This window comes from Phodopus roborovskii, unplaced genomic scaffold, assembly GCF_943737965.1.
Source record: "Phodopus roborovskii unplaced genomic scaffold, PHOROB, whole genome shotgun sequence".
NCBI lineage: Eukaryota > Metazoa > Chordata > Mammalia > Rodentia > Cricetidae > Phodopus > Phodopus roborovskii.
Window position 1 is genome coordinate 32,703,597 of NW_026126447.1, and position 26,185 is coordinate 32,729,781.

At 45.4% G+C, this 26,185-nt stretch overlaps 1 protein-coding gene across 1 annotated transcript in view; it reads left to right on the top strand.

The window, feature by feature from the left end:
* Positions 1 to 23,444, top strand: part of Cachd1 (cache domain containing 1) — a 211,927-nt gene extending 188,483 nt beyond the window's left edge. The window contains exons 17-27 of the mRNA XM_051188233.1: positions 63 to 185; positions 1,519 to 1,618; positions 1,708 to 1,824; positions 6,217 to 6,377; positions 6,697 to 6,783; positions 7,945 to 8,061; positions 9,122 to 9,273; positions 10,981 to 11,142; positions 12,302 to 12,379; positions 12,997 to 13,098; positions 21,768 to 23,444. Coding sequence (XP_051044190.1) covers positions 63 to 185; positions 1,519 to 1,618; positions 1,708 to 1,824; positions 6,217 to 6,377; positions 6,697 to 6,783; positions 7,945 to 8,061; positions 9,122 to 9,273; positions 10,981 to 11,142; positions 12,302 to 12,379; positions 12,997 to 13,098; positions 21,768 to 22,006 — 1,438 coding nt within the window. The 3' untranslated portion in view covers positions 22,007 to 23,444. The remainder of the gene's footprint in view (positions 1 to 62; positions 186 to 1,518; positions 1,619 to 1,707; positions 1,825 to 6,216; positions 6,378 to 6,696; positions 6,784 to 7,944; positions 8,062 to 9,121; positions 9,274 to 10,980; positions 11,143 to 12,301; positions 12,380 to 12,996; positions 13,099 to 21,767) is intronic.
* Positions 23,445 to 26,185: the final 2,741 nt, after the last annotated feature.

The following is a 26,185-nucleotide window of genomic DNA, read 5'->3' on the forward strand; positions in this document are numbered from 1 at the left end:
TACACAATGCCGTAGCCATGTATGCTCTGTCTCTTACTGTCATTGGTGTCTTTCACATGCAGTACACAGCTGTCTTCCGGACACACGGTGGCTGTGATGGGCATTGACTTCACACTGAGGTACTTCTACAAAGTTTTGATGGATCTCTTACCAGTTTGTAACCAAGATGGTGGCAACAAAATAAGGTAAGCCCTTTGGAGACACCATTTCCTGTCTATTGCCAAAATATTTAAGAACAAGTTGGCACCAGATGTCAACCACATAGTTAGGATCAGTACCAAGAGTTGAATGCATGGCCTGGGTGTCCTATTAAGGTGGGTTGGGATTGTTGTCTGCTCCCTTCTCACATACACCTTTTTCCAAGTGTGTGTGTGTGTGTGTGTGTGTGTGTGTGTGTGTGCATGCACGCGCATGCATGCATGTGCAGAGGTCAGAGGACAACGTTGTGTGTCCTCACTTTCTACTTCTTTGAGGCAAGGTTCCTTATTCATGGCTGTAAATGCCAGGCTCCCTGGCCAATGAGCTTGCAAGGTTTCTCCTTACAGATAAGTGCCACTGTGTTAGGCTTTTCATGGGTGTGGCTGGTTGCAAGGCAAGTTTTTTTCCTGCAGAGGTGTCTCCTCAGCCCTTCTTTCCTTTCTGGAAGATGCGTGCTCTTTAATTTTTAGACAAATAGACCCAGTACATAGCAAGAAAAATAGCATGGTGCCCTAAAGTCTTGTTTCTGTAGAAGTCGGTGATTAGAAGCGTCCCTCAACTCTGGCGTTGGAAAGACCAGAGGGAGCTTCCTCTTGGGCAGCACCTTTGATGCTAACTTAGTCATTATGCCAATTTCTGTGAAATTTCAGCTGCTTAGACTGGCACTTTTTCACTTTCCCAGAAAGAGGCTCACAGAACTTGGAGACTTTGCCTCCTGGATTTCAAAAGAAAAGTCTGATCAAAGCAAGGGCATTCCCTTGATTCAGTGCAGACTGCTTTTAAAAATAGCTCTGTGGTTCAGCCTTGTGCTCCATGCTTCGTGTCACTGTTGAATTTCACATTGGCATTTAATGGGCATGTGCAGGGCTCCTGGCCACCACTGTGACTGATGCTGGGGGAAGAAAACAGAACATAGCCTTGATTAAAGTAGTTCTAGCTCAGCTTAGTGTTCCTACAAGTGTCTTTTTATATGACCAACTGTTGTATTTTGTTTATGTTTGTCTGAATACTCTTCTGCTTCCTTCAGAGAGAGAGAGAGAGAGAGATCAAACCTCCCCCTTCCAATTATCCTTTCGAAGAATTTCCCATCCCTCACTCTTGGATTGGATGGGCACATCCTCTATGAACTGTATAGGTGACCACAGAGCGATGTGTAGCTCTTACCATAATCTGGAGGCCACGTAGTACATCACCTCAGGAAAACAGTGTCTGTGAGGCCAGCAAGACTTCCTTCATTCCCCACCCCCCATAAGTCTAGGCAAGTTTGTTTTAAGTGGCATCCACTCATGCGAATGAAAGCTATCACTTGATTTGGCACAGGTGCTTCATAATGGAGGACAGGGGTTATCTGGTGGCTCACCCAACTCTCGTTGACCCCAAAGGTCATGCACCTCTGGAGCAGCAACACATCACCCACAAGGTACTCTTTGGCCAAGCTGGTCAGCCCTGTTCTGTGGCAGCCCGAAGCGTGTTAAGTGACACTTGTCTTCTGTCTTGTGGCCTTTTCAGGAACCCCTGGTGGCAAACGATATCCTGAACCACCCAAACTTTGTGAAGAAAAACCTATGCAACAGCTTCAGTGACCGGACAGTGCAGAGATCTTACAAATTCAATACTAGCCTGGTGGTAAGCTCATGTTCCCGCTTCTTCTTGGACAGTGAATGGAATAATGCCTGTGTCTGCTTCTTTGTTCTAAGTCACAGGACCCCACCTGTAGGACAGAAAGCTAGGATGGGACAGGGACTGTCTGAAAGTCACGGGGATGGTACGCTGATTTGATCAATACACCAGCTATATTAGTTCCCTGGGGCAGTGGTTCTCAACTTGTGGGTTACAGCCCCTTTGGGGGGTGTCAAGTGACCCTTTCATGGGAGTCACATATCAGATATCCTGTGCACCAGATGTTTGCATTACGATTCATAACAGAAGCAAAATTACAGTTATGAAGTAGCAAGGAAAATAATTTTGTGGCTGTGGGGTCACCAAAACATGAAGAACTTTATTAAAGGGTCACAGCATTAGGAAGGTTGAGAACCACTACCCTAGAGGAACAGAACTTATAGAAAGAGGATTTATTAGAGTGGCTTACAGGCTTGGTCCAGCCAGTCCAACAATGGCTGTCAACCAACAGAAGGTTCAAGAATCCAGTACTTGTTCAGTTCACAAAGCAGGATGTCTCAGCTGGTCTTCAATATACACTGGAATCCCAAAGGAGTAGGCTCTAATGCCAGTGAGGGAATGGACATGCTAGGGAGAATGAGGACAAGCAGGCAGAGACATCGAGCCAGCTTCCTCCTTCCATGTCCTTCATGAAGGTATGGCCCAGATTCAAAGTGGATTTCCACCTCAAAAGATCTGGATTAAATGTGTTATCTTCCCACCTCAAAGATCCAGGTTAGAAGTGGGTCTTCCCACTACACTACAAATGATTTAATTAAGGAAAAAATCCCTCACAGGTGTATGCAGCCATTTGGGTTTTAGTTAATTTAGTTAGCTCCACATGTAGTCAGACTGACAACTGAGAATAGCCATCACACCAACCCGTCCCTTATCCCTTTGAAATTTCTGTTGAGGGCTGTTCCCACACTCTGTACAAATGCCTGTGTTTCCATGTGCTCCTGCCCCCTAGAGATGGTTTAGCTGCCTGAATTTTGAAGGCCAGCCTCAGTCAGTCCATGATTCCCCACCATGATAGGTGGGGAACTTTATGGAAGTCATCCTGGAAGCATTTGAGAGGATTCTACATGATTTGAGTTGCTGCAAATTTTACATGGCTAAATGTGTAACTTTATTCTTACAAATTTGGGAATGATGGTAGTTAGGAAGGAACAAAAGTGGGGCATGGTGACAGAACTAACATTTGGAAACATATTCACAGGAAGCAAGTTTTTAATTTGCATAGGCATTTATGTATGTCAGTCATTAAATGTGCAGTTAAAGGCTAACTTTTGGTCTGTAGAGGAATGGCTCAGCAGTTAAGAGCACTTGCTGGTTACTCTTCCAGAGGATCCAGGTTCAATTCCCAGCATCTACATGGCAGCTCACAACTACCTGTAACTAACTGTTCATTCCAGGAGATGTAGCAATCCCACACAGACATACATGCAGGCAGGATGCAATGCTCATATGATAACAATAAATAAATCTTTAGCAAATAAAATAACAATTTTAATGGGCTGGATTAAATTGAAAATCTTAAATTATCCTGAAATGGGTTGTGAAAAACAATCCCCAGTGGGAAAGAGAAGCTTTCAAAGTAAGGTGCCCACAACGTCACCGTGCTGTCCCCATGCTGCCCCGCTGAGACCCGATTGATCCACTATGAGCAGCACTGATGGGGTGGGTTGGGGGGGGGGTTGGGATAGTTATTATATGAAAGTTTGCCTCTTTCTATGTGGTTTCCAGAATCCTCAGCAAGCAAAGCCACGAGGGTGGAGTAGAAACATTTCTGAAAGGCATATTCAAGTTGAATGGGAATTGAAATAATTTATCTTTTATTACTTTTTAAATTGCATCATGTATTTGTGTAAGTGTACAGATGTACATATAGCACATGTGTGGTTGCTTAGATGTACATATCACACATGTATGGAGGTTAAAGAACAACCATCGTTGGCATTTTCTTTGGACCGTCAACCAGCTCCCAAATAAAGACATGGGTACTTATTGTTGGTTACGAATGCTCGGCCTTAGCTTAGGCTAGTCCCACTAGCTCTTTTAATTTAACCTGTTTCTATTCATCTACATTTTGCCTCAGGGCTTTTTACCTTTCTTTCATTTGGAATGTCCTACTTTTTAGTGCTTCCTCTGTGTCTGCTGGCTGGCCCCTGATGTCCCCATGTCATTTCGTTTTGTTGCTTCTTCCTTGAGCCTAAATGATTCCTCCTCCTCCTTTCTCTTTCTACCCAAAAGTTCCTCTGATACTTCCTCCCTCAATATCGGCAGTTCACCTTTTTATTAGATCAATCAGTGCCTTAGGCAAGCAAGGCAAAACAGCAACACATCTTTACATAGATAAACAAATATTCCACAACATAAACAAATGCAACACATCTTTACATAGGTAAACAAATATTTTGCAACAATTTATACAGGTGTCAGTTCTCTCCACCATGTCGATCCCCCAGATGGAACTCAGGCTGTCAATCTTGGTGACAGGTATCTTCACCCACTGAATTCTCTTACCAGGCCGGGGATAAATAATTTCTTAATGGCTGAAATTTTCACCCAAGGGAAATTGGAACATTCTGGCAATGGAGCTTATTGCATAATAAGCCATGTCACTAGACAAAACTCATCCAGAATCAAAGAACACACTCTGTGCCACAACCCTGGTCGAAGTTGGACTCCTGGTCACACACAATTTTTTTTTTTTTTAAGATTCATTTATTTATTATGTATGTAACATTCTGCTTCCATGTATCCCTGCAGGCCAGAAGAGGGCACCAGATCTTATTACAGATGGTTGTGAGCCACCATGTGGGTGCAGGGAATTGAACTCAGGACCTCTAGAGGAGCAGCCAGTGCTCTTAACTTTTAAGAGATGAGTGACATGGACGTCAGTGTGAGTTGGAATAATTTGTCCAGAGAATTTGACACACATGCAGAAAGATGGTTATTGCATGACCTCATGATACAGCTTTTGAGGTGTTTTGTTGTTGGTTTGCTGGTTTTTTGTTTGTTTGGGTTTTTTTTTTTTTTTTTTTTTTTTTTTTTGTGGCACTCCCAGAAGCTGCTTATCATGTCTGCCATGTATGGAATGAGGAAAAAGACGCACTTAGTTCTGTTTCAGGGTTTCAGAAGCAGGACGTCAACTGGCCTCTTAAAGAACCTTTGTTTTTTAATGTACATCATTCTGGGAAGCAGAAAGGCTTGTTAATCAAAGGAAACAAGCATGTGGTTTGTGGCTAATTAGGTTTGCCTTTGAAACAAATTTTCCCAGAAGTTGGCTTTTACTGCTTCCTTAAGGTTTTGTTTTTATGATTGTATTAGTAGTCACTTTTCCTGTTGCTGTGGTAAAATACTGTGACAAAAGCAGCCTAAGGCCCACGGGTGGGTTCAGTCTGACCCACACAGTTCAAGGGTATAATCCACCATGCTGGAGAAGTCAAGACACAGCAAGCAGAGTGCATGCATGCGTGGTCCCCACGGCAGGCACGTCTTTCTGCTGCAGTTAACAGTTAAGAGAATTCCCCGCACTGTTGACTCAAACCAGCAACGATGTTATCTTTTTTCTTAAGGTTATATAAAACCAGGAGCTGGAGAGATGGCTCAGCAGTTAGGAACACTTGCTGCTCTTCCAGAGAACCTGGGTTCAATCCCTAGCACCTGTATAGCCACTCACAGCCATCTCTAACTACAGTTCCATGGGATCTGATGCCCTTTCCTAGCCTCGGCAGACACCAGGCACCAACCAAAATGGTGCATAGATTTGCAGGCCAAACAACCATGCATATAAAATAAAAAGTAAAAAATAAAGATTAAAAAATAATAATAATAATAATAATAATAAAATTAGCTATGAAAATTTACATTTGTGTAAGTATAGATGGAAGATAATATATACCAACCACCAAATGAAAATTCTATCTGACTGATAGAATGATAATTTTAGATATATAATAATAAAAAAGAATTTAACAAGCATTGCTCTTTGGGCCACATTTCAAACAGTGGCTGTAGGGGCTGATGAGATGTCTGTGTCATGAGCTCATGCTGCCCTTCCAAAGGAACCAAGTTTGGTTCCCAGCACTCACAATCAGGTAACTCACAACCACTCTTAACTCCAGCACCAGGGGACCCAACACCCTATTCTCTCCTCCACAAATACATACGGTACACACAGAGACCTACACACATACACATATATAAAAATAAATCTTTAGGAAATACTAAATATCTTGAACGGTAGCTGTGTGCTGCTTTCATAATCACAATCCAAGTTATTCTGTCTTCTGCCAGAGAAAGCCAAGTCTCCACACTCCTGTCTGTCGGTCCTGACCCTCATCTCTTCCTCAGGGGGATTTGACAAACCTTGTGCATGGCAGCCACTGTTCAAAGTACCGTTTGACGAGGATCCCAGGGACCAATGCATTTGTCGGCATTGTCAACGAGACCTGCGACTCCCTCGCCTTCTGCGCTTGCAGCATGGTGGACCGTCTGTGTCTCAACTGTCACCGGTGCGCTGGGGTTGCTCATTTAACATTTTATTAGCCAATGACAGGCATTTTGAACAGAAGAGGTGGCATGTGTCCTGAGGAAGGGAAGTCCGGGGTTACAGAAGCTTTTAGAATCTGTGCTGTTCCCACCACACTGTCACCATAGCTGTGGATTCAGGCCAAAGGCAATTCAAATTTTTGTCCATGGCTTCATTTTCCACTGTCAGTTGTGGATTTCTTTTTTCTTTTCTTTTTTTTTTTTTTAATATGAGTTCACTGGTGTGTGTATGATACTCTGCTAACACCTACCTCTTAACTACTAATTCTCTTTGCTTTTCAGAATGGAACAAAATGAATGTGAATGCCCTTGTGAGTGCCCCCTGGAGGTCAATGAGTGCACTGGCAACCTCACCAATGCCGAGAACAGGTAAGACATATACTCATGCGTGTGTGTGTGTGTGTGTGTGTGTGTGTGTTATATTTATATATGTACATGTTTATACACATATGTACATATGCATGTATAGATGCATAATCTCCACACTATGCTATTTTCTATAAATGTGCTGAGGGTTAAGAGTGTACAAAGGTGATTTGTTCTAATAAGGAACATAATCAGTAACCCAAGTTTTAAATAACATCTGACTTCATGTTTAACTATAAATGCGGTGAAATATCAACAGTGTGCAAGCTATGTTAAAGCTATATGAGGGAAGACAGAGGAGACGGTTCAGTGGGTGAAGTTCATGCACACATGAAGAACTGCGTACAGTTACTCATGCCCCTGCAAGATCCAGGCAGTGGCATGTGTCTGTAACCCCAACAATCCAGGGATCAGACAGACAGATCCCAAGAGCTCACTGGCCAGGCAGTCTAGCCGAGTCAGTTAGAGACCCTGCCTCAAGAAATAGAGAGTCACAGAGAAAGACTCCCAACATAGTAAAAATAAATATGTCATAGGAAATTCATACAAGCATTTTCTACATGTCTACCATGTCAGGTACTTTATGCACGTTGAGTCATCTTGTTTCATATTAACTGTATGGTAAGTATACAGGTGCCTTTCATGTGTTCGCATAGACATGCTCATGCATGAAATGGTAATATTTATTTATATCATTGATGAGTTCTTAATGATTGCTCTAGATCCCTTTCCTAGAACTTAAAGGAAACACAATGTGTTATGTGTGTATGTATGTATATTAATATAATACACATTTGTTAAACATAAGAAGGGCGACTGAAAGGGATCCTCATTAAATCCTATTCACAGTTGTTACTCCAGACAAGTAAGTGTGAGGGCTGTGAACACAGAAGTTTTAGCACATTTCGCCTTTGCTCGTTCCTGTTATGTTGAGTATTTATGATTTCAGGTGTATGTGGTTGTGCACACATATGTTGTTTCTGTTGCGCACAAATATAAACAAATTAAACAGCCTAGTAGTTAAATGGATTGACCCAAGATTTCACTGAGTGCAAACCTAACCATACAAATAATAAAGCCTCAGATTTGGCTGAGCTTATAAGGACTACGTGTTTGGAGTACGGTTGTCATTGCCTCTAACCTCCACACTTGCTTCCTTCATAGAAATCCGAGCTGTGAGGTACACCAGGAGCCGGTGACGTACACGGCTATCGACCCCGGCCTGCAGGATACCCTGCACCAGTGTGTCAACAGCAGGTGCAACCAGAGGCTGGAAAGCGGGTAAGAGACCTCCCTGTGGTCCGTGCCCAGCAGCCCCGCGGAGCTCCTGCTGCCAGTGCTTGGGTTCTCATTCTTCATACTTTAAAGATGTGTCCTTTGGGAGAGGGAAAGAGGTTCTTACCCCATAAGCTTTTTGTCTCCCAGATGAAATGTCCATTTGTGCTGTAGGCTAAAAGAAGGGCCTCTGCGGTGAGTGGGAAGGTTTTGTTTTGTTTTAATGAGCGGAGTGCAGGAGACGTTGCAAGGGAATGGGATCTCCTGGGTTCCCAACAGGACCCAGCAGCCACCAGGGTTTCAGAACTTCCCTTCTTAGGCAGCAAATCTACTCCAGGGTGGTTTAGAGAATTAACAGCCCTGTGTCCCCTGCTGTGGGCTGCTCTCCTCTAGGGGTTTTGGACTGGGCATCTGGCTATGGCAGCTCTGGGGAAGGGGGACCAGTTCTCTGTAGCTTCTGGTTGCTGTGTGATCAGGCAAAGAGCGAGCACGGGGTCCCAGTTGGCCTTGTGTTCGGTGGAGCTGAGGAAAGGACTATCCTTGAACTGATTGGCGTGGGCTGCTAGGCTGCATTTAGGTGCAGGGAACATTGTCCATGATGTCATTTCTTAGGAGTGTCACCATGCATGGAGCCTGAGAGACTGGCAGCTAGGAAGTCTCTTTTAAACAGACTACTATTTCCGGAACGTATTTGACTATTAGTTCCTTCTTCCTTTCTGAAAAACAAAACATAAATGACGTGGGGGATGTTAGACCAAAACCAAACAAACGTAGGGGTCGTTTGCCTTTGACCCCTTAAAGTGAATTTGAGCAAGACCACACTAATCCACACGTGGAGGTTTATACGGTCACAAAGGAAGCACTCTCAGTTGCAAATGGCCAAGAGGCACCCAATAGCCACCCCCAGGTAAATGACTGCCGTCCCCACTTGACAAGGAAAGGGGGTTGTCGGGCAGCTGTTCAGGGCAGGGGTTAGCACAGAGGAGCCCTGAGATCAGCTAGCTAAAGGCCAGCTTGCCTGCTCTCCTGCCCACACTGCTTTCTGAAACGCTGTCCCATGTGGCAGGGACTGTTTCGGTGTGCTGGACTGCGAATGGTGCGTGGTGGACAGTGACGGAAAGACTCACCTGGACAAGTCCTACTGTGCGCCTCAGAAAGAATGCTTCGGGGGGATCGTGGGAGCCAAAAGTCCCTATGTGGATGACATGGGGGCCATCGGTATGTTGGTTAGGGACCCTCACTGGTTTGACTCTTGAACTCAATTTTCCGCCTGTATACTGGGACAGGAATCTTAATAATCCTGTGACCAAATCTCCCGCTTCGTTTGCCAGTCATCCTTAGTTACAAAACCAAGGCAGATTATTACCTTCAGAGCTGGCTACGCGCACTGTGCAGTGAGCAGCCAACCATGCTGCCAAATTTTGCAAGCCTGGAATTCATTCCCATAAAGCTTATCCTGAGAAACCCGGGCCTGGTTTCCACATGGCTGAACTCGGAGTCGGCTTGAATGTGCATCCCAGCTGTCAGAAGCATGGGGCCTGTGGTGTGCTGTTTCCTCCCACCATGTTTTTCTCTCCCCTTTCCCGACCACTTTTATAAGGTGGGCATCTTCAGCTACGTGTTACGTAGCAAGCGGGCATAACAGACACCAGGGCTGCTACAGCAGCTCAGGGAGGGGACAGGAACACCACAAGGAGAAGAACCCCTGGGATCAGGCCACAAGTCCTTGAAAATAATACCGTCGAGTCTGTATTTCCCATTAGACTTTTTTCAATCTCTTCCCAGAATCGGCACCATGGCCTCATCCTTTGCTGGCAAATTGAGTCAGCCTATTTATGCCGCTAGTTATTGCAGATGTTTCTCAACTTGGGATACAGTTATGGCCCCATAAACCTATCATGAGAAAAAAATAAGTCAAATTGTGTGTAATGCTCTCAGCCTGCTGGTTGTTACATAACTTAACAACACAGTTCAACAGCACAGTACCAGTTATCTAACCTTTGTGAGCCCATGGCTGACTGGGAACTTCCATAGCCTGTATCAAGAGAGCATCCTGCTTTTCACAAGCCCAAGGAAAGATCAAGATTCTTTGTAGATCAAGTCTGTGTAGTTTCTACTGAACACTATTGCTTTTTTTTATTTTGTTTGTTTTTTTTTTTTTTTTTTTTTTTTTTTTTGAGACGGTTTCTCTGTAGCTTTGGAGCCTGTCCTGGAACTTGCTTTGTAGAGCAGGCTGGCCTCGAACACACTGAGATTCCCCCTGCCTCTGCCTCCCGAGTGCTGGGATTAAAGGCGTGCACCACCAGCGCGACTTTTTTTACTTTTATATCAAAGTTCACAAATTAGGGGCCATCTATATCTTGCTTTTTAATATCTGCACATTTAATCTCTCCTCTGCAGAGGAGGGGTTGAGCTCTTATGTTACTACTGAACCAGACAGGGGCATAGTGGACACATATACTCCAAAGGGGTTGCTCTCTGTTCTTATGGGGGGGCACACCTCTGCAACTTCGTCTATGCAGCGCAGACTCACTGAACTTCATATCTCTAATTTTAGTGGGTCCTTCATATGTCCCTCAAAGAATCCCCCCTCGCCTCTCTCTGCTAGGTGAGGTTTCCCTTGGGAGAGTAGCCAGGACTCCCGTCAGCACCAGGCAATGCATGTGTACAAGCAGTTTCCCTCTGCTCACTCTGCAACCGCCCTTGTCATTCATGTGCTTGCTCTGCGAGGCCAACATTTGAGAACCAGGAACTCAATGAGGCCTCCACTCCCACGCTCTCCTGTGTCAGTGAGGAAGTTAGAGTGTAGCACAGCTATCCACCAAAACCCATCCCACTTTGGTCCTTCCTGTCTCCCTCCATCCCTGCCTCCCGCTGCACTTGGGGGATCTTGACCCAGAACATCTGTTCATTTGTCCTCTGAAGGTGATGAGGTGATCACACTAAACATGATTAAGAGTGCCCCCGTGGGCCCCGTGGCCGGAGGGATCATGGGCTGTATCATGGTGCTGGTCCTTGCCGTGTATGCTTACCGCCACCAGATTCATCGCCGCAGCCACCAGCATATGTCTCCCCTCGCTGCTCAAGGTGAGTGCAGAAAGTCTCTTAGAGGTTGTTCAGCAGCGGGTTGTTTAGGGCTCTTAAACTGTAAGAGTAGCATGGCACCTGCAGTCCCCAACCCAAAGCATACTTTCTTCTTTAGTGCCTAAACTCTGCATGCCCTATTTTGACTACCCAGAAAATCCGAGGCCCTTTCCTGATGCTGCCAACATCCCCATCTGTGGCTACCACTACCATAAGCTGAGCCCGGAAGCTGGGGTACTGACAGAGTCTGTGTGTCAACACGTGGCTCTTGCAGGTCTAAACCCAAGCAAGTCAGAGACAGCCCCTCTGGGTCATTATGGTCAAGAATACAAGTCAGTTCTATTACATCCCTCTACAGAGTATGAACAGTCACCTTTGAATAATGAATTATTTTGAAACAGGATGCATCATGGAAGCCCACTACAAGAGTTCACCTATAATCATGACCCTGTTGCCAGAGTTTTAAGTCTGCCATCTGCACTCAAAATCGTCCCCACCCTTTCTGAAGTCCCCAGAGAATGGTTAACGTGGCTCACAGTCACTCCGGCCACTTAGCTCAGCTTGCAGCACTAGGGTCAAATTTGAGTTAGGTGTGGCTATGAGACAACCCTGACAGAACACACAGCACAGGGTACCACCAACACCTGCCTCGGGTAAGATTCGACCAGACTTGGGGTGGCTGCCATTCAGGGTTGCCTTGCACCTGGCCACCTGCAGTTATATATTGTTTCACAGCACAGCCAGTGCCGATTTGGACCCTACTTCTGCTCAAGGACTTTGACAGAGGGTTAAAGATGAGGTGGCCTCCATCGGTTTCATTCCTTTCTTCGGAGCTCAATTCTAGGTGCTCCTCGCTTATTCTTTCCTTGTCCTTCCATCCACCTCTTACTAGAAAGATATGACAGGGGCATCCGCTCATTCTCCTGCAAGTTCACTTTTTTCTCTCTTTCTTTTTCTGAGCCTGGGGATAGAACCTAGCACATCTGAGGCAAGCATCCTACCACTCCCCTCCATGCCCCACCCCACCTCCCCACCCCCTGCCCTAACTCAGTCTTGATGGAATGCTGTCACCCAGCCATCAAACCAGTGCTCGGCGGGGTATGAAAGCCAATGGTTTTGTTTGATTAAATAGTCATGTTTCTCTCTTTTTAATGATGGACAGAAATGTCAGTGCGTATGTCCAACCTGGAGAATGACAGAGATGAAAGAGATGATGACAGCCACGAAGACAGAGGCATCAGTGAGTATGCGCTGCCTCCTGTAGCTTGTGTCAGCAGGAGGCTAATCCAAAGTAAATATTCTTTCTTATGTCCTTTTGGCTTGTATTAAAATTTAAGAAGCTTTACATGGTGGATTTTTTTTTCCCACTCCCCTTTTCGTTCCTTTTTTTGTTTTGTTTTGTTATCTTTTGTGTTTTCTCTGGCCTAAAGCCTCTCCTCTCATTACCTTTCCAATGTAGTGTTTTAGAAAGAGAAGTTTCTAGACTACACTTTTTTAAATCCCTTAATGAGTGTACGCAACTCAGAGTAAAGGAAAAGGTGCTTTTTTTTTTTTTTTTTTTTTTTTTTTTTTTTTTTAAATTAAAAGAGACTTCTGTTGACAACTAGATCCCTTGGCCTTTAGCTGCCTAGCCCTTGGCCTGCTGATGCTTGCTGGACAAAAGTGGCTAAGTACCTCTCCCTGCAGTAACACCACACCAGCTCCCCTCATCCTTAAAATTCTTTTTAAAAATTATTTACTCTAACTCTTCAAAGAAAAACTCCTCCAGCACGTGAGTGAGCATGCTCAGAGCAAAGGGGTTGAGACAGTGAAGGTACCCACTGAAGAATGACACTAACTGTCCTTGACTTCCCACAGTCAGCAATACTCGGTTCATAGCTGCGGTCATGGAGCGACATGCACACAGTCCGGAAAGGAGGCGACGATACTGGGGCCGCTCGGGAACCGAAAGTGACCATGGTAAGATCTGGTCCTCTGTGGGAGAAGACCTCAGGAGCTTGGGCTACTCCTGTGGGAGGTGGGCACACACTCTTTCTCTCCCTTTCTCCAGTTCTGTACTTAATTATTTTGACATAGTTTCCCTAAAGGATGCACCCAAGCGTGACATTGTTTGAGAAAAATGCATGGGCAGTTTTCTTGCATTCCAATACTTCTAGGCACAAGCTAGATGGCCCTGACCACACAGACTGCTTTCAAGTTTTCCTCCATAAAGCAGGTGGTGGGGGCTAGTGAGACAGCTCAGTGGGTAGAGATTCTTGCACCCAAGTTTGATGATCTGAGTCTCATCCATGGGACCCATGTAGTAGAAGAAAAAAGCTGACTCCCACAAGTTACCCTCTGACCTCCACACATCATGGTGCACACAACACAACACACACACACACACACACACACACACGTGTGTAATTTTTTAAAAGTGTGTCTTTGACACTTTTGCAGATCTGTGACCAAATACCTGACAAAGCAGCTTCAGAGAGAAATTATTCCTTTTGGCTCATGGTTTAAGAAGGTTCAGATTGCTGGGTGGTGGTGGCTCACACCTTTAATCCCAACACTTGGAAAGCAGAGGCAGGCAGATCTCTGAGTTTGAAGCCAGCCTGGTCTACAGAGCAATTTCCAGGACAGCCAGGGTTACACAGAGAAACCCTGCCTCAAAAAAGAAAAAAAAAAAAAAAAAAAAAAAAAAAAAAGGTTCTGTTTCACTTTGGTTGCTGATTAGATCAGATTGCGATTGCTTGGGGGTAGTGTGATGAGTAAAACATCATAGTGGCAGGGGCATGAGGCCGAAGACAGTTGTGGCCATCATGGCCAGGGCTCGAACGGTAAAGGGGGAACATACAAATAAAGGACCAGTGACCAGTTAACCACTCCCTTCATCCAGGGCCCAACTCCCAGAGTTTTCAGAACTTTCCAAAACAGTGTTATTAAGGGACCAAGTACTCAAAACATGAGGGTGTGGCAGACATTTGAGGATCACACTGTCACTAAAGGCTCATCAGTGTGGAGCCCCCATACATCCTAGGACCTAACGTTGCTGGTGATCCAGTGTCAGCATCATCAACATTTACTCTTGGGTCATAGACAAGTCGGGACTGTCCTGTAGCACTGTCCACCCCCATCTCTGGCCATGTCTGCCAGGCTCAAGCTTTGCTGAAGAAGCATTTGCAACCGAGCCTTGGAAGGATGACTAAGAAAAGAACAAGTGTGTACAAGGTTGTGGCTTCACATTAGCTGCATACAAAGTCAAGACTGGGGAGGTACCGGGCCTTACATATTCTTGGTGTCATTGCTTACTGTCATAAGTTATGTCCTAGTCTGTGAGCATCACTGGTACCATTACTCAGAAACAGAACCACAGCGAAAGAATGTTTTCTTTTTGAAGCTAGCTATCTAGTTTCCACAAAGCTAAGTCCTTGTAAATGCCTAGATAATTTTTAGATTTTTTTTTGGGGGGGGGCTTGGCTTTTCCCACACGTATCCTGAAAGAGGAAAACTGCCTTCGAACAGTGTTTCTATTTGTATGCAAACGGCACAGGAGATGACATCCCTCCCGGCAACCAGCATCCCTCTGACACCCATGCAATCTCCCTTTGGAAAATGTGAGATGCGACAGCCCAGCCTGGTAAATCACAGGCTGTGAATTGGGCTTTGGATGACATTGTTCCCGCTGACTAAATAGAACCTTCGGGTTTCTAGGGAGAACCGAAGCAGAACTTAAATTTTTCAGTTTCTTGGCTTCCTGCCGCTCCCAACCCACCCCACCCCAAATAATCCTTTGAACCTTCCTAAGTTCTTGTTCTTGGCAGTTCTGTGCCTCCTCTTTTGAATACTAACACAGGTTTGAGGCTACTAAAGTTCAGCAGAAATAATTTCTTATTCAACAGAAACCCTGAATCTCAGCTCTCCCATGACATCCATACCAAATTAGGATCCGGAGTGACAAAATGTTCCCCAGCCTCAGCCACTGTCTTACTGAGATGGCTTGTGAAACAACAGCTTAGATAAAGTGGATAGAGTGAATACCTGAAATCAGGAGTGTGGCGAAGGGCTCACTGTCTCTCATTTCTCTCACTAATTGGATGCCTGTTATCCCCCATGGAATTAAAAAAAATAGTTTCTCATGCAGACAGAATAAACCACCAAAGAAAGCAGAAGGTGTTGAGAATCCCCATGTCCCAAATACAGCTCTAAATCAACGGAGCCTAACTGTGGGCTGTTGTATCCATGGACTGTATAGCACCTCACTAAAAATGACCCATCAATCGAATGTCCTTGTCATGCCAGCAGGATAAGTCTACGTGAGCATTAAAGGAGGAAATAGAATCGATTGTTTTGTCAACACGGTTCTGAGTGGTGGTCTCCTGTATCATGCCTGTACTGGGCGTGTGTTGTACACTGGGCACTGGGGATGGAGGAAGAGATGAGCAAGAAAGAGGAACACCCTCCTGACAGGGACATGTTCACTTTAGATCCCATGGCCTCTATTGTTTTTATAACGAGCTACTTAGAGTTTAGTGAGCTATTTTAGTCCTTAGTAGTTTCCTGATTCTTAATGTAGAATAGCCAGGTGTGGTAGCACACACATCTAATCCCAGCACTTGGGATGCTGAGGCAGGTAGATCTCTGTAAAGTGTAGGCTCACCTGGCCTACACAGCAAGTTCCTGGCCAGCCAAGGCCACACACCCTATCTCAAAAAATAAATACACAACTAAATAATAGGATTAAAGTTTCTACCTGGTAAAGGTCTCATGAAGATTAAAGGAGCTAGCTAGCACAGTAGGAGTCTGGGCTCAACCCCAGTTTATATTCCAGGGGAACTCAGAGATGAAGGCATGTGTGCATGAGACCCATACACAGTGGAATGAGACAGATTACTGGAGTGAGTAAAGGGAAAGAGGAAGTAGTTCATGTTCCAAGGAAGGGCTCGAGCTGGTGAGGCAGTTTGTGCCAGGGTTCGGTGCTGTGTTGTGCGTGCATCTGCGAGTGTGTGTGCAGGTGTGTGCGTGCAACTAGTAGACGCCAGGGCCCCTGGGAAGCTGCATAACAACGCTCCTAGAAATAAAACTCAGTGTTGCTAAACTTGGAAGCTTGTGGCTGCTCATTTATTTAGAAATAGTTCACAAGGCCATGTTTTAAAATATAAAGTGTTTTTCCTCTGGTGCTGGGAATAAAATCCAGACAAGTACTTCATGTTGCAAATACCCCAGCCACACTTTTTGTCAATATTCTAAGACAGCTTAAGGATTTGTTTTTGCAGCAGCGAAATGTAAGCCTCACAGGTTGAGCTACTAAACTCCTTTGTAGCCATGCACCTGCTTTGTCTCATATTTCTCTTTAAAATAGCATGTTCTATCTAATATATACTGGCTTATTTTTTAAGTTTAAAAATACCAGGATTTGTTTGTTTGTTCCTTGTGAGTTTATATTGCGGTTACTTCCTCATTAGAAACTTTACAGCCAGGTTTAGTCATATACTTTTGCATATATGTATAGGTAAGCAACATTTTCCTTTTTAAAAACCGGGCTCCTCCCTCATCCTTGGCAATTTCAAGGAACTGTTTTTAAGACAAATGAGGAACAAAAATCTAATTAAAAACAGGCCATATCCTACAGTTACTCTTTGAGGCCACAAGATGGCACATGAGTCCCTGCAGGAGTCTAGAATTCTCAAAAATAGCAGTGTCTCAGGAACTATTGTAATTACTTAAGCAGAATGCAGAAGTACAGAGCTTAATTTGGGCTTCTATTCCGCATGGGTGCCTAGCCTCATTACTCAAGTGAGTGTCTTCATAGATGGTTTTCAACATATGCCTTTGCAAGTGCTGCCAGAGGTGCTTTGTGTTTAAGTAGCATTTCTTCCGTGCTCTGGCCAGGGATCCTGTCTACCCTCATGATTCCTCACAGTTCTCCATTCAAAGCACAGCTGCCTGGCACCAAGCAAATGGTTTATTTGTTGAATGAGAAAATGTCTGTGGTCTGGAGAGAGGGCTTCACGGTTTGCAAATCACTTGCTGCTCAGTCGTGAGGACCTGAGTTTCATTCGATCCCCCAGAACCCACACAAAGCCAGGCACAATAGCTCAGAGCTCCCATGATGGAATGGGAGATGGAGGCGGCAGACTCCCTGGGAGCTTGCAGGAAGGCTAGCCCGATGTCTATGGCAGCAAACAAAGCAGGAGGCAAGGACCAACACTTGAGATTGTCCTCTGACCTCCACACGTGCATGCCCACACTCACACTCCTACCACATCCACCCACATAAAAAGTCTTAAAAAGAAAGAAAAGGAAATGAATTTGTTTCACATGCTTCTCTACAACTTGCTGTCCCCTTGGGATTCGCACTCAGGTATTAAATAGTAGAAAGTACAGAATGAATGAGCAATAGTGTCCGTGCTAGCTTTTTATCATTTGTGGATACTTAGAAAAACCATTTCAGAGAGTGAAGCTGTGTTTTGGCTCACAGCTTCGTGGGTGTCCATCTGTATTTGGCTAGCCATGCTGTTTCTAGGCCAAGGCAAGGGAGACCGTGATGGCTGAGGGCATGGTGGGTGCAAAGTTGCCAAGCATGTTACATCTTTCCAGGGCAAGCCTCCAGTCACATACATCCTCTAACTAGACACCATTACCTACAGCCCACTGCCTCTCTCTAACGCTATGGTTTGGAACTATCAAAGGATCCATCCACTAATGAGGTTGGTGCCATCTTGATCAGACCCCTTTCCAAAGCACAACAGGCGGCATCCAAGCCCCCAACACAGGAACCTGTGGGGCCATTTCAGATCCAGACACAATGGTATCACATGGTACAAATAATTACAGAGTATCGCTAGATGCTTAAGCCACTGGGTAGGGAAAAATGGATTTCCTAATCTTCCTAATTACATGAAACTAGTAAATAACATGACACGCATAGCCACGGGTAACAGAAAACTCACTGATGCCAGTGCTTGAGGGAATTAAAATGTGTGAAGGCTCACTGACTTGTTCTTATACTTCTGGGGGTGATTGACCCTAAGGCCTCTTAAATGCTAAGCAAGTGCCCTTACACTGAGGTACCTCCCCAGCCCTTTTTAGTTCTTATTTCGAGACAGGATCTAAGCTGTATTGGCCCTGAATTTGCTCTGTAGTTCAGGCCAGTCTTGAACCTGCAATCTTCCTGATAGCTGCATTTACAGGCCTGTGCCTGCAGACCTGGCTGGTTTTGCGGTGAAGTGCCTCCTTTATGTGAGGAACTGTGCTCCATGTTAGGAGTGCAAAGGCAGAAAATAAGGAAGAACTGGCTAGCCAGGCCAGGAGGTGAACCTCTCTAACTCCAGCAGGCAAAGTAGAGCAGGATGATTTCAAGTTTGAAATAAGCCTGGCCTATTTAGTGAGTTCCAGGCTAGCCTGGGCTGTATAGTAAGACCCTATCTCTAAAAAGTAAAAATAAGAAGCAAAAAAAAAAAAAAAAAAAAACATTACAGAATGCCATGTAGAACAGCAGAAGAACACTAAACCCAAGCGGCTGGCAAACCAGAGACAGGGCTGGGGGATGGGCAAGGGGACCTAGCAGAGATCTGAGGCCCAATGAAGCTTGAAGCACTGCGGCAGGGAAGGTGTGTTAGGTAAATGATGCACCTGTTACTCAGAAGTGGCCAGAATGAGACCACCAAGGCAGTTTCTGGGTGAACAACCCAAATGCTGAGACTGCTAAAATCTCCATGTCCTCCCTGATGAGCACAGGACGGCGTAGTTCAGACATCCATCCAGCAGCTTTCAGAGCCTGGCCTCTGGTCTCACACTGTATGCTTAGCCCTGCCAACGAGATCGCACTGAGAAACTTACTCTGGCCCCCATCTCTTAAACATAGATAAAGGTGTCACTGTTTCCCCAGCCTCTGAACTTAGAAAGCCGGACCATCTTCCAAGGATGTCAACCCTTCTAGCCTCTTCACCTGTCCCACAGCAGCTTGAGGCCTGGGATACAGCCTCCAGTTCTCTGAACCCCCTGGCTTCTGCTCAGGTTGCATTACCCTCACCCATCCCTAGTACCTGCCACTAAGATGTGGTTCCAACCAGCCTTCTTACCCTAGCCCCACCCTCCCTACCCACTTAGCTGCCCTGCCTGCTTTCCCCATGCCGAAGTTTTCAACATTTCACAAGGGAGCAAAGTGGTGTTCACCCTTCCTAGCGCTGCAACCCTTGGATACAGTTCCTTACACTGAGGTGACCCCCAACGTTATTTCCTTATTACTTCATAACTGTTATGAATCATGACATAAATATCTGATGTGCAACCCCAAGTGGTCACAGCCCACGTTTTGAGAACCACTGCTTTAGAACTATTGATCAGAGCTATTGCATGCGACTGTGCCCGGCCAGCACCTGTGGTGCCTTGAGTGGGCTTCTGGAACCTTCCACCTTGTTCTTGCTGCTGTTCCTGGCACCTGTATCCAGGTGCACTCAGTGATGAGGCCGACAGCAGTGAGTTCTACCCTCCTTCCCTGGCTGTGCAGAAGTTGTGCCTGTTTCTCGTAGGCATCATGTGGGTGCCGGGCTCTCGGGATCAAGATGGTTCCAATTGAGTCATGCTTTTCTGAGACACAGGGTCACCAGGTCTCCTCGGCCATCCTTCTGACTCAACTTACAGCCTTTACCCTTACCATACAACCACCCATGCCTGATTGCCTAGCAACCTCTATACTCTGCCATCCACTTCCCCTCATTTTAAATCCTCATCCTTCCTTGGACTGTTGCAGCGACCTCCTCAGTCTCATCTTTCCCTTTCATCCATCCCCGCACACTGCGGGGGTCTCTGACCAGACTGACCATGGCCAGTCATGCTTAGGGAACTTGTGTACCTGTTGTGTGCGCAAGCCTGTGCATCATGTTCTAGCTTTACCTCCCAGCGTCTCACGTCTCTGCTCCCAGCCAACACACATCCAAGTCACATAGTAGAGGATCGCTATACAGCGCCATGCTTCTGGGGCTGCTCTCCTTTTCCTTTGCTTACATCCACTTAACCAAGCTCTGTCGTTCTGTTTTCAGAGACAGGCTTTCTCTGTGCTGTTCCAGGCTGTCCTGGAACTCACTCTGTAGACCGGGCTGGCCTTGAACTCACAGAGATCTACCTGCCTCTGCCTCCTGAGTACTGGGATTAAAGGTGTGTGCCACCACTGCCCAGCTACAGTTCACCCAAGTCGCACTCACCCTCCTAAGGCCGAGTGAAGGAAAGTGTGATGCAATCCCCTCAATTCCTCCTTTAGTCAGAATGAGTTAGTCCTCCTTCTGGGTTTCAACTCAACCTCAACTCTAGTTCCCACTACTGTCTACACTCCATTTTAGTCCTTAAGGAAGAGAAATAGGGAGGTTTGATATTTCACCCCACCTTGCACCCCCATACAATCCACGGTAAAAGTGATCCAATGCACTGTGTTCATGTCTCAAACACTGGCTCCTTAGCTCCTATAGGACCAGGTTTTCAAACCTCTGGTGCCTAGCAGAGTGACTTGTAGGAGGTGCCTAGAGAATATCCTTTGACTGGCTGTGAAATAGCTCTTCGGTTGAGTTGTTTTATTGAGGACATGGAGTGCCTCCCTCACTTTTGCATGGAGCATGCCTTTTCAACCACTCCCCGCTCCTGCTTGGTTGAACTCATAGAGTACATCAATTTTTCAGTCCCAGATGTGACTAGTGCTTCCCCACGGGTGAGGGCTGATTGACACTGAGATGCCAGGGAACTATTAATGAGCTGTCACTTCTGAAAACGTTTAGAAGAGGGATTCTTTTTTTTTTTTTTTTCCTCAATATTTAAAAACATGCCATGGTTCTTGGAAAGGAATCCTTTGATCAGCTAGGGTATTTTCTTTTGAATCATGTATTAGTTAGAATCCTGAAAGAAATAAATCTTTAAACATAGTGAGCCGGTGTACACACACAGTAGTTCACTCCTTTCTAGTTGCTCTGGGTTGGATAGGATTTTGATGCTTCACTGAGCACTAGAACCTTGGGCCAGTTCCTTCCCTTCTCTGGTCGCCTCTCTTCTAGGTTTAAAGAGCCCAGCTGACTGTTTTGCTGTAGACATGTGTGCTGGTGATAATAAGTTGGATCCCATAGTGATAGTGGATTGGACCTTCACTGACATCCCATAATGATAACGGATTGGACCCTTACTAACATCCCATAATGATAACTGGTTACACTCTCACTGACATCCCACAAGCATTTCATCATTCAGCTATTGCCCACCAGCCCCAAGCAGTCTATACCCTATTCACATCCCCTGAAGCTGCCCATTGCCTGATTTAGTAGTTTATATGATGGGGGGGGGAACTGTGGGTACCTGCAGATAATGGGGTCTGTGGGGTGATTTCACTGTAGAGCTGTCCCTGGCCAGGGGTTTGGGGTGATGACTCTTGCTCATTTTCCACAGCTTTCTCAGTTGTTTAACATGTTACGTACTTATGGCTAATTGTTTTTAGAAAAAACAAACCAACCCTGTTTCCTCTAGATGTCTTTAAAATTAAAATACCTTAGCGTGCACTGGTAGAATGCAGATGCTGGCACCTAAGTGTCAGCAACACAAGAGTGCGTCCCAGCAGCCTAGACAGTCCACTCTGTATTCTGAGGCTATGCTGTTCCTTTTCTCAGGGTATAGCACCATGAGTCCGCAGGAAGACAGTGAAAACCCCCCGTGCAACAACGACCCTCTGTCAGCTGGGGTGGATGTAGGCAACCATGATGAGGACTTGGACCTGGACACCCCACCCCAGACCGCAGCCCTCCTGAGTCACAAGTTCTACCACTACCGCTCACACCACCCGACCCTCCATCACAGCCACCACCTTCAGGCAGCCGTGACAGTACACACTGTGGATGCCGAATGCTAACAGTCGCCTCACCACCCCAAGCAGAGGGGCCCTGGGCGATGCTCCTGAGAAGAAACGAGCCTATGTAAAACCCTTTCGCACGAGACACCTGTGTCTGCGCTTTGTCCAGCGAGGTTGGACTTGTTTGCTGCCTGCCGCTGTGTTTGAAAACTGAAGCCACGAAGTCCTGTTTGTGAGGAGCTAAAACTGGTTCTGAAATGGAAGTTGGGGGCGGGGCCGGGGCGCTGATGAACTGACCTGCCATAATGGAAAGGAACAGTGGGCAGACCTCCAACAGAGACGCTTGTAAAAGAAACTGAGCCAGGGGAATGTTCCCAGCACCAGAAACACTCGACCCCTTAACTGGAAGAGAGCTGAAGCAGATGCCAGGAACGGGGCACGCCAGATGCCACCAGCCGCTGGACGAACACACTTGCTTCCTAAGCGGTGCCTGGACACCACCGTAGCTGTACGGAACTGAACTCACCTTGAGCTCTGAATGACACATCTCAGAATTTCTAAGTAAAGGATTATTTTTCTACTATTTATTGAACTTTCAAACTTTGGGGGAGGGGAAAGGAAACGAGGGATTCTCGGCCGTAACCCTGGCTGTTGTGTGTGAGACGTGGTTCTTTGATTAAGGAGTTGTGTTTCTTATTTAACTGGTGACCTTCCTACCACCCTCATCCACAAAAAAACAAAAAGAAAAGAGAAAAAGAAAAAAAAAAGGGAAATGAAGAAATCTCTGTTTGTGTTACTACTCAGAAACACGTCATCTGGGATAGTGTCCTCTTTCTGGAGGGGCGGTAATCCAAGGTGTTTTCAAAGAGATGTCATTCCTTTGGAGTTCATTTCCACCTTCCATGTAACGTTTTCCTTAGGTTTCTACGAAATCTAGTATTATAGCCCTAGCCTTTCAGTTTAGGGGAGGCTTGGACTTACTCTCTTTGTTTTAAAGACTATAAATTTTAAAATGTCTCATTTTTGACTCTGAGGATAGTAAAAGGAGGGCATTTTAAAATTGTGAAATTGTGGTTCTTAAATGATTTCTTTTGAAATCACAGCTCCAAGCTGCTAGCATTTCTTCCACCAAACTGTGTTTGACTTCCACAGGGATTCATCAAATGGCTACTTTGACGTGGGGCATTGTGATTTTAAAGTAGTGTTCTAATTACAGTGGTGTATTTTAGATTCACATTTTGTGATTCGGATATGTTATGAAGACATTCTTTGCACCGTGTGTGTGGTCAATCTCCGTTTATATGTAGTTGGAAAATTTCACTGAATAATGTTTTAATGATAGGGTATCATGATATACTGTTAAAAAAAACAATAAAATAAAATGAAATAAAAATTGGGACCTCAGCACTACAGAAAGTAAACTATATATGTGCTACCCAGGAACCCTCCATGCTGTGTATAAGATTGCAGTCTAGTGAAATAAACTGTATGCAATGAACAGTTGTGTGGCCCCCATTTTTTGATGTGTTATTTCTCACCATGTAACCTAGACATCCTTTCAATGTTTCGAGCAACTTTGGGCACCGTTGTGGCTTGAACAGAAGGTTCTGTAGAAAGCGCAAGCATTCTTACCAGGGCCTTTGCATTCCCCAAGGCCTCTGTACCTGTCCCCAGCTCCTCTCAATGAGCAGCATCAGTAGCTCAGAATATTCCAGATCACTCGACGCAGAAGGAAACTTACTGGCCCAGACTCAGTGGTCCTCTGAGTAGAGTATATGCCCATATGCCTACCAGGTAATCTTTAATGAATAGTTTTTATAAATTTTAGAAATGCTGGAGCCTGGCCATCTGCCTTCTGTTACTTGATTTGGCTTGAATACTCAGCTGAACCTCACTCATGTGTTTATTAGATAACTATCCAATTTCCCCGTACACCAGCTTTGCTGCCAACCAGTGACTGTGGCATGCAGCAAGACAGGAGGGCTGGCTTCCTCTAGTAGTGGTGACAACTCCAGTGGTTATGTTTTCTGCAAATGTACATCTGGGAGAATCATCATATTCTTAAACATGCCAGCCCAGTCACTCTGTGCCTTTTTGGTCTGAATAAAGGCAGGCAGATTTTCCAGTCTGGAATAGAATGCCATAAAAAAAATTATTTTCTAACTCTTCCACTTAAAAGAAGCTTCAGTTGAAAGATATTTATAACTGTATATGATGGTCTGGTTAGTAACTAAAGTATGTGAATGTCTGTGTGTCTATGGGCACATAAATTGAGATCTTGCAACCCTTTAGATTTTGTTGGTTTTCTGTTTTTGTGATTTGTTTTGTTTTTCTCCAACCTTCATCAATGCAGAATTGCTCATTGGGGGTCCCTTACTTCTCTGATCCTTTAATTAAATGTTTCTCATTTTTTATTCATGAGTGCTCCCTCCCCTGAAGGAGACATGATTTTATTTAAATTCTCCTAAGAAATGAGACTAGGAGATAAGTTTTGTTGACTAGAGTCACACTTTGGAGATAATAGAAACCATCGTAAGATCTGATTTCTGTTTGATCCATTTGGAGCCCTTTGTGAGCAATGTCTCCCTACTGAGGGTGTGAGCTTTACATAAAGACCATCCACCACCCTGACCCCAGTACTGTGGCCCTGGACCACCTCTGAGCTGCCCTGCTTTCCTCTCCTGACTTGCCAGACAGAGCACCCAATAGGAAGAGGGAGGCCTGAAAGCTAATCCCGGTGTCTCTGATCCCAGGCTTAAATCTACCACCAAGTGCCAAGTCTTTGATTACAGTGTGCCCCTCACATTGTTTCCCTCCGTGTGTGACTGGTTCTCCAGGCTCTGTATACCGTCACTGGATCTGTGGCTTCTAAATTGCTTCCTTAAGTCTCTTCCAGTAACTGAGCCAATATTCAGGGCCTCCTGCTTACACATCAGAAGCAAGTACACAACAATGAACCACAGGCATGACCCTTTCCTCCATAGCTGAAGCAAGGGGGTGGACGTAGACCTCTGCAATGGTTTTCTACCCATGTTTCCCAGCCTTGCTAGTCTACGATCTTTCTACACAGACTGGCCTATAAGCACACACACACACATGCACGCACACACACACACACACACACACACATGCACACACACAAATCCCAACTGTAACCTCTCTCTATCCCCTCCCATTTTAACTATTCTACTAGCTCCCCATCTGAAGTGCACTTTCTTGCTATAGCCCTCCTGCCTCTTCTCATCCTCTCCTACTGCTCTTGGTTGAGTAATGCTTTAGCTTCAGCAGCCTTGCCCTCACTCAGGTCCCTGCTTTTTCTATGCCCTACTACCTGAAAAATTAGCCTTCCCCCACCATCTTTGCACCCCACCTGGCTCCCAGTCTGCAGGTAGCGCTTCCAAGATATCATATCTGGAGGCTACCTGCGAACACCAGCCCACAATGGAGTCCTTCCCTGCATCTGCTCTCACCTTTCTTTACTTCATAGCAAGCAACCCTTGCTATTTATGTGTTCAAATGCCTTTATTAGATGCTTTCAAGTGCAGTTGTTGAAAACCCAATTTAAATGCTCTTATATAATACAGACTTCTGTCTCCCATAAGCGGGTTCAACCAGCAATTTATGTGTCCACTGAGGCTGAGGATGTGAGCATGGGCAAATTGACAGCCAGTGGGCATAAATGCCATCCATAACTTCACGTTACTCTGAGACAGACATCCCTAAGATGAGTCCTGTGAGACTGGACCAGATGAGGGCACACCTTCCCAGGCTGCTCACCTCCCCGTCAGGAAACGAAAAAAAAAGAGTAAGGGTAGGCAGAATCCCATAAGAGCATTCAAAGGCACACCCCAGCCACCCTGAGGTCCAGGTCTTTGTAGACATTTACATGTATACCTTAGATTGGCTCCCCTAGTTGCTCCACGGCTGTGTAGAAGCCCACAGTCTTTATCCCCATCACTGTGATCCTCTGAAAGAACAGAGCCCACACAGCCACTCTCTCGATAGCCACATCAAACTCTGCCCTCCCATTCATTTTCCAGCAGCACCTTATGCTGCTATCTACAGTGGCTCAGCCTACATCCAGCATCGCTTCCTGGCCCTGGCTGTCCCTTAGGTTGTGATGACAGTTTCTTCACCTTTCTGGGGCTATTCTTTTCTTCCTTCCTTCCTTCCTTTCTTCCTCCCTTCCTTTCTTTTTTAAAATTTCTTTATTATGTATACAGTGTTCTGCCCGCGTGT